General features: G+C 42.8%; 1 protein-coding gene across 1 annotated transcript in view; it reads left to right on the forward strand.

Annotated features, from left to right (window-relative positions):
* STXBP2 (syntaxin binding protein 2) overlaps positions 1–12,313 on the forward strand; it is an 81,874-nt gene that overhangs the window by 49,516 nt on the left and 20,045 nt on the right. The window contains exons 7-11 of the mRNA XM_073622373.1: positions 1,056–1,204; positions 2,426–2,510; positions 5,438–5,568; positions 7,909–8,016; positions 8,100–8,157. Coding sequence (XP_073478474.1) covers positions 1,056–1,204; positions 2,426–2,510; positions 5,438–5,568; positions 7,909–8,016; positions 8,100–8,157 — 531 coding nt within the window. The remainder of the gene's footprint in view (positions 1–1,055; positions 1,205–2,425; positions 2,511–5,437; positions 5,569–7,908; positions 8,017–8,099; positions 8,158–12,313) is intronic.

Consider the following 12,313-nt stretch of genomic DNA (forward strand, 5'->3'; position numbering starts at 1 on the left):
GGCTGCACCCTCTGCAAGGGTTACCTACTTGTTTATTGTAGAAGAGATTAACAGCACTTTTTTATCTGATCCTCCACTCCCTCAGCAGGTAGTGATCCTCCATCCTTCAGCAGTGGACTGTTCCTTGTTATTATTATGTTCAATGCAGGGCTATGGACCCTGCATTGGTTTTGATGATGTCAGGACCTTAGAATGATAGAGCATGGGGGGGGGGGGGGGGTGCACTGCGGGGACCAGTCGAGCAGCGTGGAGGATCGAGTAGGTAAATCTTATTTTCTATCCAAGCAGTTAAGCCTTGCAGTGTGGATGCAGGCCTACTGCAAAGGATAATTTTCACATTGCACATTTTGACATTGCTAAATTTGGCTCAAGCATCTAGACTTTAATAATCCCTGGACCTTTGATCATAAAATTATTTGTGCATTTCCTACATAAACCCGAAAACCTTATATTTTGATCTTGTGTTGACCATCAGCAAATATAAAAAGGAGCTTCTGGATCTGGACACATGGGGCTGATTTACTAAAACTGGAGAGTGCAAAATCTGGTGCAGCAGTGCGTGGTAGCCAATCAGCTTCTAACTTGTTCAGTTAAGCTTTGACAGAAAAAAACCCCCTGGAAGCCGATTTGGTTTCTGGCCTGGTTCACACTGCTCTAATGACTTCAGATCCGACTTTGCTCTTTGACTTCATGTCCGACTTGAACAAGATCCGACCGTACCAGGCCCTTTGAATCTGGTATAAATCTTGAGGGGGGGCACGCCCACCTTTTTTTTTTTTTTTTAATGCGTGGGGTCCCCTCCCAAGACCATACCAGACCATTTCAGTTTAGTATGGATTTCAAAAAAAAAAACGGCATGGGGTCCCCCCTCAAATCCGTACCAGCCCCTTATCCGAGCACGCAGTTTAGGAAAGGGGGGAGACGAGCGAGTGCACCCCAAAGCACCTTGTCCCCATGTTGATGCACTATGCTATGCTTATTGAATGAAGTTGTGTTTCAGTCTTCTTTATTACCTTTTGTCATCACCCACCTTCTGCCATTTCCTGCTTATTTAGGTCTACTGCTTAGATGCAAGGGACTCCTTTCACACTCTCTTTAGCAAGATGGAGAAGGAAGTTCGGGAGAGGTGCCTGGAGACCCTGGCAGAACAGATCGCCACCTTATGTGAGACCCTGAAGGAGTACCCATCAGTCAGATACCGCAAGTAAGCATCCAATGAAGATGTCACCACAAAAGACATGAGGCTTCCCCCGCTAATTGGCAGATTAAAAGGCTGCAAAGTGTAGTAGGGTACTTTTTAGACACCTATCAGGTTCGTTTTCCCTGTCTGAGGAGATTTCCCTTCACTTCCTGTTCCAAAGACACAACAGGAAATGAGAGAAAATTTTTTCCAAAATGAGGGTAAATCCCTTCCTCCACATTTGCCAATGGAAGAGGTGTTTCTATTGGAGTATTTCCCCGCACAAAGGCACAGGAAAAAAGGTAAAGACACAATTTTTATTGGTGCTAAGAAGATGCACAACAAGCAGATAGAACTCAAGACTGCCTATTAATATTTTAACAAGTGGGTACTTATGTTCTAGAGCTATATACAGCTACATACTAACCCCCCCCCCCCCCCCCCCCCCAAAAAAAATAGGATATTCGTATTATAGGAAGTAGGTATAGGAATCGTAAAGGTTTTTTGGGCTTATCAATAGGCAAGATATTAATAGGTGATCTTGAGATCGGTTTGCTTATTTTGCATGTCCTGTTTATGTTATAGCCCTGATGAAGGGGGACTGTTATTAACCTCCACAAATGTTTTGGCTGCTTTTATCATGTGTCACACTTTTGTGAATTAAAAGATAATTTTGAACTTTAAAATTATTGGTTTGGTGCTAGATTACTTTGTTCTTTAGTCCTCCATCCAGGGTGATGTGAGATGCCTAACCAGAGCCATTGAGCTTCAACAATCAGATGCAGTTAAAAGATATTGGATTGGATTATCCAATATCAAGCCCCTTGTATCCAGCCCATGTGAAATGTATTTTATTGGTGAATACAGTCCAGGGGGAGAAGGGAAGCTTGAGAGCAAAAGAATATGAAGCCCAGAGATCAGCTTTAAATTACTTACAACTTAGATTCTTTGATATGCCATCTGTCCTAGTGAAATGACTCATGGGACTCCTTCTACTGCCTTCTTCTTTCTACTTGGCGATGTGTCCTACAAGTGTAAGTGAAAATCTCCAACACACAGGAAGATATAGTAGCCATCTGTAGGAGTTGGGAAAATTATTGTTCCTCTACACATATCGCTCACCATTTCCCTGCTCTGTTGATCTTGGGTTCCGTAGTTTTTTTGCAGAAATTGCCCCCATTTCTATTTATTTAATGGCGTTCTGTGTTTGTATGGATGTAGAAGTAATTGTTTTTTCTATGGCAGTGGCTACGGAGACAACTCTACCCTCGCTCACATGGTGCAGGACCGACTGAATGCATTCAAAGCTGATAACCCAAGCATGGGAGAGGTAAGATGTTGCTAGAAGTACTGTAGCGCTTCTGGCTAAGGACTGCTTACCTGTTACTATTCATAGACAGACTTAAAAGGAACTCTAATAAAAACATTTTTAGAGTAGCAGGTCAAATTAGAAACACTCTCTAAAAAGTAGAAAAGTTTTGCAATTGTGACAGTTCTGCACATCTGCCACCCAATCATCTTATATCTTGATAATCTTGCTCTTGGTGGTAAGAGTCAAACGAAACAGAATGGGAGGCGGTTACAAAGACACTACTGTCTTGGAAGGGATTTGCATAGTAAGAATCCAATAGTATATTAGGTGCTGTGAGGTGTTGTAGAATCAAATTTCTTGCAGCTTGCTCATATTGAGTCACTGCCACTTCAGTGCACAATAAATAATTCAGCATTGTATAAAAGCTATTTAGTGTTGGGTCCATATATATTTGGACACAGGCAAAATTTTTTATTTTTTTTTCAGGTATTTACCAAAACATATTCAAGCTGTAGCTATAGAAAGGATATGGGCTGAAAGTACACACTCTCAGGTTTAATTTAAGGGTATGTACATCCAAATCAGAGGAAGGGGTTAGGAATTACAGCTCTTAAAATTAGCCCCCCCCCCTCCTTTTTTCAAGGACCAAAAGTAATTTGACATTTGAATCAAAATCTGTTTCATGGCCAGGTGTAGGCTACTTGTTCGTTATTTCTTCATCAATTAAGCAGGTAAAGGGCTGGAGTGATTCTAAGTGTGGTATTTTGCATTCGGAATCTATTGCTGTGAACCTACATCATGCGTTCAAAGGAGCTGTCCATGCAAGTGAAACAGGCCCATTGTAAGGCTTCAAAAACAAAACCAATCCATCAGAGATGGCAGAGTGGCCAAATCAATAGTTTGGTACATTCTGAGGAAATAAGAACGCACTGGTGAGCTCAGGGACATAAAAGGCCTGGACATTCATGGAAGACGACAGTGGTGGATGATCGCAGAATCCTCTCTATGGTAAAGAAAAACTGATTCACAACATCCAGACGAGTGAAGGACACTCTCCAGGAGGTGGGCGTATCATTGTCAAAGTCTACCAATCAAGAGAAGACTTCACAAGAGCAAATACCACCAGGTGCAAACCATTCTAAGACTGAAGTAAAGAAAGCCAGATTAGACTTCGCCAAAAAACATCTTAGCTCGGTTCACATATAAGCTGCATGCGTTTCACCAGAAGGGGTCCGGTGCATGCTGTTTCACCGTTTCAGGTCTGATTTCAGCCCGAATTTTGGGCTGAATTCGGACCTGAAATGGACCAAAAGACACATAGCGTTTTTCTGCAAAACGCACTGGACCTGCTGGAGAGATATGTGAACCGGCTCCATAGAAAGCCGGTCAAAATCTCCTGCTATTGCAAATTGGATGCGGAAATTCCGCATCCATTTCGCAATGCTGTGAACCCAGCCTAAAAAAGCCAGAAGACTTCTGGAAAAGTATTCTTTGGATGGATGAAACTAAGATTAATCTGTACAGAGTGAAGGGAAGAAAAAAGTGTGGAGAAGCTGGAAAAGCTCATGATCCAAAGCGCACAACGTCATCTGTACAACATGGTGGAGGCAGATGTGATGGAATGGGCATGCATTGCTTTCAGTACCACTGGGTAATTTGGTGTTTATTCTCGCAGTGTTTAGAGATATACTGTCAGCCCAGATTCAGCCAAATGCAACAAAGTTGATTGGATGGCGCTTCACAGTACATATGGACAATGATCCAAAACCACACTGCAAAAGCAATCCAGGAGCTTTTGAAGGAAAAGAAGTGGAATGTTCTGCAATGGCCGAGTCAGTCACCTTATCTCAACCAATTGAGCATCCATTTCACTTGCTGAAGACAAAACTAAAGGAGAAAGACCCACAAACAAAGAACAACTGAAGACAGCTGCAGTTAGAGCCTGCAAAGCATCAGAAAGGAGGAAACCCAGTCTTTAGTAATGTCCATGGGTTCCAGACTTCAGGCAGTCTTTGCCAGTAAAGGATTCTCAACAAAATATTAAAAATTAACATTTTATTTATGATTTATATTCATTTGTCCAATTACATTTGAGCCCCTGAAAAGGGGGGGGACTGTGTGTATCAAAATGGTTGCAGTTCCTAAAATTTGTACTTGATATTTTATATTCAACCCCTTGAATTAAAGCTGAAAGTCTGCACTTCAAATTCATTTGGATTGTTTCATTTACGTTTTATTCTGGTGGCATACAGAGCCAAAAGTATGAAAATTGTGCCTGTGTCCAAATATATATGGACCTAACTGTATATATGCTGTTAACTACATTATCTGTATCATTTGACCATTTTGGGAAATTTAAAATCATGCATTGGTAAAGGGGCAATGACACAGTAAACAGTGTACGATTTGCCACTATCCTGTTACGATAACATTAAAATGGTGTACTATCCAGTATCCACCATTCTTTTAATAACTCTTTCATTTCTATTAATTTAGTAAGTATTCAGGAATGGAAAGTGGAAACTTTTCTAGTGGCATTATCCAGAAAGGGAACAATGTGTAACTGTGCTATGTTTTTGGTAGGGCTCCTCTTTTAAATAAATTATAAATGCATAATTGTGTCATAAAATGTTTGTTTGTCTCTTCCTGCATGTTTGCTTTTGTCCATGCCGTTCATCTTATTCCTGTTCTGTTGCATTATCTGCCACTTGGGCTGCTTGAGCATTTCTCTAGTGTGTCTAGGTATCCATCTATAGTGATCTTTATTCTCTATGGTGAATACCAAGCATACGTCGGAGATGGATTCGGAGAGCAGCATGTCGGTGTCATATACTTACTGTTGAGGTGTTGGTGGATTCTGGTTATGAGACTTTACTGTCCTCCTTCACATTCTTCCCAAATGCTTTTCACTTCCCTGTGTTCTCACCTGCTTCTCTCCATCCCAGGGCCCAGACAAGTCCCGCTCCCAGCTCCTCATTGTGGATCGTGGATATGACCCTGTGTCTCCCCTCCTGCATGAACTTACCTTTCAGGCCATGGCTCATGACCTGCTAGACATCAAGCAAGACATATACCAGTAGGTTTTCATCCCCCTTATGCTATGCAGACCTATAGCACAGCAAGGGCGGGTGAAGCGTATGAATATGCAAATTACTTTTATAAACTGTTGTGAAGTGATCTGGTCCAAGAAAAATGTTCTTTTAAAGTGTATGTAAACCCTTACAATTAACTTCTATTATTTGGTTCATTTTAGTCTGTTAAATATACCATTGAAAGTGTTTGTTATATCTGCCCACTAAATTCAAAAAATACCTGTGGATCCTGCCAGAAATGTGGTCAACCGATAGCTTCCTATGCTCTCTGTCTGTGCTGCACTCTTATCAGTTAATACCCATTTATCTCTGAGGCCTGCAAAACACCTCACCTGTTTTTTATGGAGGAGAGGTCATTTTAGTTGTAAGGTGACAAAAGATATACAATACAGTAAGCGTCGTCACCCTAGGACAGGAAGTGTATTACTGACAGAATTATCAGGTGAACATAAAAGGGAAAAGAAGCCTGAAAAAAGAAAACATATGGCATATTACTGCTCTTTAGATGTGCTGGCTGCATTAAATATATTTTTGTTCTTTGGTTCCAACATTTTTTATCTCCATTTTAGCCGTTTGTTTGGAGTTGCCCATTATAGTGGTTGTAAAGGCAGAAGGTTTTTTTTTTTATCTTAATACATTCAAGATAAAAAAGTCTTCTGTGTGTAGCAGCCCCCCTAACACTTTCTTGAGGTCCCTCTCTGTCCAGCAATGTCCACGAGTGTCTCAGCAGTCCGAGATTCTCCCTACAGATTGGCTGAGACACAGCAGCAGCACCATTGGCTGTCAATCAAAGTCAGCTAACCAATAGGAGGAGAGAGGGGCCAGGGCAGTGCTCCATGTCAGAATGGACACAGGGTGCTGTGAATCGGTTCGGCTGCCCCCATAGCAAGCTGCTTGCTATGGGGGCACTGAACAGGAGGGAAGGGCCAGGATCGCAGAAAAGGGACTTGAGAAGAGGAGGATCGGGGCTGCTCTGTGCAAATCCACTGCACAGAGGAGGGAAGTATAACATCTTTGTTATTCTTATTGAAAAAAAAGTTAGACAATTACTTTAAGCTCCTAATTTGGCTGGTTCGGCCCTACACACATACTGTATAGAGAAAGCAGATGCACCTCCCATATTGTGTGCGGGGAAATCAAACGGCTGTTTGAGGTTCAAATATATATCACTCACTAGAGCAGTTTCTTGCTTATACAGTACAGGGCACAGGCAGATTCAGAGATGATTGGGCTTATAGTCAGGTACCTTCAGGTGATTGGACACTGACAAAAAAACTGCAAGGACCATTATACAACCACTCCCTTTCCCAGCAGGCCTCAGTACTTTGATGGTGTCATTAGGTGTTGGATGTCTCCTCACTACTGTGTGGGGATTTTATCACCTATAATTTCTGGTTTCTATGATCAACTATCTCTCGCTGTGTTCCAGCGACATCTTGTGCAGCTTCTGGATCGTTGCCCCAAAGCGAGAGCTTCGGGGGGGCCAATCTGGACCCAACCAGAGAAGACACGGGGGTGGCCTGTAAAGTTGCCTAGGTCACTGGATCCTGTGTTAGGCACCCACCTTGGCACACTTTTGCAGCATGTTGGGTTAGCAGCGTGGTTGATATACAGGTCCAAGACGCAGGTGATCCACACTACTGTGACCCGCTTCTTGTGGATGAAGCCAGGTGTGTGAAGGGTTAAATCCCACTGTTCGCCTTCTAGCCGTCGATGGGTGGTGACTTTGGCAGTGTTCTTACCTGGGCGCTCTTCCCTTACTGTCCTAGTTGTGTCCCCCCCCCCCCCCCCCCCCCCCTCTATTTCTCATCTTCTGGTGCATGCTCCTGTCCTCCACCCACCCCCCAAATTTTGGCAAGCGGACTTCAGTTGTCATCAGCGGCTGGACTTGGGGGGGGGGGGGGGGGGGGGGTGAGGAAGAGAGAGATATATCTCCAAGCGTCGTGATTCAGTCACAAACTTGAAAGATTGCCTTTTTGTCCAAGGGATCCGAGGTCCTTTTCAGTGGATGCTCTGGTGACTCTGTGAAATCAGTTCTCTTTGATATGTACCTTTCCTCCCTTGAAGATTCTCCCTCGCCTGCCTCACCAGATCGGGGCTGAGGGTGTTCTGGTGATCCTAGTTGCCCTGAATTGACCCAGAAGGCATTCTCTCAGTCTCAAACTATCAAGTTCTGAAATGGAAACACCATGGCATTTCCCCACTCCACTTTGAAATAGCACATACATAACTAACCCTTACTTAAAGACCCAATGCTGATTTTTCTGTTATGACTGGATTCTGGTTGCTAATTTTTGATCCATAATTTCTTATTTTGTCTCCAGCTATGAGACTACGGGCATTGGAGATTCCCGGGAAAAGCAGGTTCTTCTGGATGACGATGATGACCTGTGGGTGGAGCTCCGTCACATGCACATTGCAGATGTGTCCAAGTAGGCATCACTTTGTCCTCAGTGTTTGTATGTATCACATTTTCTCAGGTCCTCCTTTTGAGCGCGTGCCCTCTCTATTGCAGGAAAGTCACTGAGCTGCTGAGGTCTTTCTGTGAGAGTAAAAGAATGACAACCGACAAGGTAGGTTTTATTCTGTATCCTGTAGTATGCAGCGCCCATGCTGAATTTTCCATAGATTCCAATGGAAAATAAAACTAGAGGCATGTGACATCATTGTTTGGCTTGCAGCCAAGCAAGATAAATCACATGATGGTTGGGTAGCCAGGAATCGTCAAAGAGTAACTCAAGTTTTGTTGAGGGGAAAAAAACGATCCTCTCTGGGTGGTGAAACTCCGTCCTACCTGGTTCTGTTCTTAAGAAAATGTTTTATGTTCTTGGAAGTCTGGTTTCTGAATGGGAGTGTCTGTGTTCAGTCTGATAAGCTGATGCACTTGCAATCTTCTAATGAGGATAGCTGCAGTGTCTGCATCCCTTCAGAAGTAATTCACCCTTAGGGAGGCTTTTTGAGCTGGACCTGTAAGCCAAAACCCTGTTCAACAGATTGCACAATGATTTATTTTCTCCCAAACAGTTTTTATTTTTGACTTTAAAAAGAAGTAGACAGAGAAATAAACAAAACCGTACTGCACAAAAATTTTGGCCATTCTCTTTCTTTCACATATAGGTTCTTTAATTTATGGCTGGTAGGTATTACACCTTTTTAGGGAGGTCCCCGGGTTGGACATAGAGTATAATATCTCAGCATATACAGATCTGCTCTTTTCCCTCAACTCTCTGTATGTGTCAATCCCTAACCTTATGGCCAAATTTCAAGTCTATGGGGAACTCTCTCTAACCCAGTGTTTGCCATTTTTAAAAATGATGGTCTTGAGGCACCCTATTCTAAAATGTAAAAACTATTCTAATAGTTTTAAATAATGCAGCAACATCCAGGAGTCCAAGTAGGACACCCAATGTTAGAGGTGATTTTTTTTTTTTTTTTTCTTGCAAACTGGTACTGACTAATATTCCAATATTTCACTTCTACCTCAGTTTTTCTCCATTACTCGGCTAATGTGACCCCAACGCTGATGAAGAGGGGCAGGGGAGGGTCAAACAAGGGTGCTATGCAGTCCGACATCCTTCTTAGCAACTGATGACCCCATTGGTTGTTAAAACGCCAGCAGCTAGAAGGTTGTAATGATGCAAGAATGAAAACCTGTGACTTGTGTAACTTAAAGGCCGCCTTCATCCACACGCCGGCTTGTATACAATTTTTGGGCAATTTTTTAGCCATTTTGCCAAGGCAATGGTGAAGAAACCTCAAGGCACCCTGGTTGAAAAAGGCTGCTCTAACCTAAAAATAAACTTTCAGAAATCTGAAGCCCTCAATATCTCCATTCCTCCTGCCCAAATTCAGAAAATCCAATCAAATTTTATATTTAAACGGAGATCCATTTCTATTTGGTACCTGGGTGCCGCTATCCCTAGAAACATCTCCGAAACACACATTACATTACATATTCCTGCTCTACTGAAAAAGATTCAGTCCTTACCCAGTAAATGGAACCCATAACCTTTCTGCTTGTTCAGGAGATGAAATATAATCAAAATGTCTATTCTGCCCAAACTCTTCTACCTGCTGAATTTTTTACCAATCTATGTTTCCCTGGGCTTCATTTGATTGCTCACCCCCCATTGTCAGGAAATTTATCTGGGCTGGGAAGAACCCCACACATAAACTCTCTCCTTATGAAGCCTAAAACCTTTGGTGGAATTTCCTTACCAGGTTTCTTAACATACTATCTAGTTTGATCTTGTCAGAATGGTAGACTGGCACAGACATGAACCTGGCAAGGCCTGGGTTACTTTAGAAAATTCGATCGTTGGACTTCCTTTAAAAAACGTATTCTAGTATCATAACCCATTGCCACATTACTTACAGACTCATCCGATGATGGGCGTGCTGTCGCTTACTGCCAGAAAATGATCAAACGATATGGGCCTGGCTCCTATCACTTCCCCACTGCTCCCCATAATTGAAAACCCAAATTTTTACTTAGACCTGAGGAAACCTTCTTCACTAAGTCAACTCTATGCTAACTTATATAATGCCTTTCATTTTTGCTGCAGTTCAGGCTAATCGTCGATTTGCTCTATGGGCCCCTACCAACTTCCTTTCTAGAATGCGTTACATTTGTACCACTTCCTTGCCTCTTTCTTTCAGGCAAACTTTAGGCTCCCACTGAGTTTTGTGCTCTTTCACTGGACCTCTGCGACACTCACTATCACTTTTATATACTCAGCTGATTGCCTCCAGAATGGTAGATTGGCCTGCTTTTATATCTGCTTGGGAACAAGACTTGTCTATCACTTTTATGCTGACACAACTTCAAAGAATTTTTCTCTTCACAATAAAAACCTCGATATGCTCCTAAATACAAGAATGCAATTTTAAAGGATAAGTTCACCTTTACAAAAATTTTTTTTGTAAAGGAGCCTGTTAAGCATTGCATTGTGTAATTCCAGCTTCTGCAAGCTGTCTGCCTGTACCTCTGATATGGGCAGGCAGTTGCACACTGACAGGAAGCTCAATTAACTACCTAGAGCTAAAGGGGTTGGGAGCCTGGTTCCCAGCCACGTGCTCATCAAAAAGCTAGGGGGCAAGTGGACTATCACGGTACAGTACAATGAGGTAAATTCACATGTATAAACAATCGTGTAAAAGGGTATACAAAGCTTTATTGATACAAAATTGACAACAATCAATTAAAAATGGGTGACGATCTATATATTTATCACCAAGATAGTACTCCCCTGATGGGGAGAAATCACAGTGGGATAGTTGGTCATGGACAGTGTTTCTACTAGTTTTGCGGACTCAGCCGCTTCATCAGGAAAATATCTGTGATTTAATCAATACAAAAGAAAACGGAGACGAAATAACAGTGGGGGGGGCGGGGTGGAAGAGAGAAAAGGAAGCAGTGATGTGCTGTGAGGTGAAAGATCAAAACAGGTGAACATGGTCTGTACCTTGTTTACAAGTACTGATCAATAAAGGAGTCCCGGGAGAGAAGAATCCCCCTGCAGTTGAATACCTGATAACAGGTCAATGAAGGGGATACTCTGGACGAAGGGTGAGGGGTAACACCGCAACAACCATGGATGCGGCACCCCCACTCAAATGCCCTATGAGGGGAAAAAATACCAAGGTAACTGGTAAGGCTATGTACTAGCCACAGGAGCCACAAGTACAGTTATAAGGATAAAGGATCTTACAGTGGAAGGTGATCTGGCAACGATTCTCCCAGGTGCTCGATCCAGCCTATCGAATGGCAGGCAATTTTCTGCTACTTGTAGTGCTCCAACCCTGCAATGCTGTAATCACGCCGGCCGTAGCCAGCGTGCAACGTCACAGGGTTAAGGGTCCTGCAATACGCATGTGCAATAATGGAGTGCGTCTGCGCAGGTGCCCTATGGCCACTGGGATTCCCAAGCCAGAATGCGTGCAAGTAGGGGGGCGGGTCAACTCCCAAAGGAGGCCCGTCCGACCACCAGGGAACCTACCCAATCACCACGGAGAGACAGACATCCGGCACGCCAGAGGGCCAACGTGACACACAGAGGAAGGGGAAAGAACGGCCGCATCTGATTACACTGGTGTGTGTGTGTGTGTATATAGAAGAGACATTCATTGGATAAACATTAAAATTAGAGTAACCACAAAACTTAGAATAAAATAAAAATGAGATATCGGTGGTCAAAAAAGGGGATTGAGTAAATCCCCAGAGCAGGGTCAAAGCAGTTAAAACACACTATGGAATCAAGGGGACATACCATTGAACTGAATGTATGCAATTGGAACCTCAAGCAATAGATATAGTGCAACTACACACACAAGGAAATGTTAGATAGGCAAAAAATCGTTGTTAAGAAGACGAGAATTTTTTTTTAAAAACTATCAAGATTATGAAAAACAATACACATGGACGACATCTTTCAAGTAAGTATCCAATACCATCACAGAGGAAGTGCACAGAAATCTATTAGTGCATATTGAGTTATACCTGTGGAGACCCAGGCAGAGAGATTTGGAGATCACTGTCTTATAAAAAGGATCTATAAGAGCTAACCTCATTTAGGCCTGGTGGAATAGTGGCATTGAGCTTCTCAATCCAGAGGGTTTCACGCTGCAAAAGTACTTTGCCGCGGTCGCCACCTCTGGCATCCAAGGGACCACTTCCAAAGCCAGGAATTTGGCAACTCGAGGGTTAAATTTATGGTAAAGGCCTATGTG

The sequence above is a fragment of the Aquarana catesbeiana genome, linkage group LG03, assembly GCF_042186555.1.
Source record: "Aquarana catesbeiana isolate 2022-GZ linkage group LG03, ASM4218655v1, whole genome shotgun sequence".
NCBI lineage: Eukaryota > Metazoa > Chordata > Amphibia > Anura > Ranidae > Aquarana > Aquarana catesbeiana.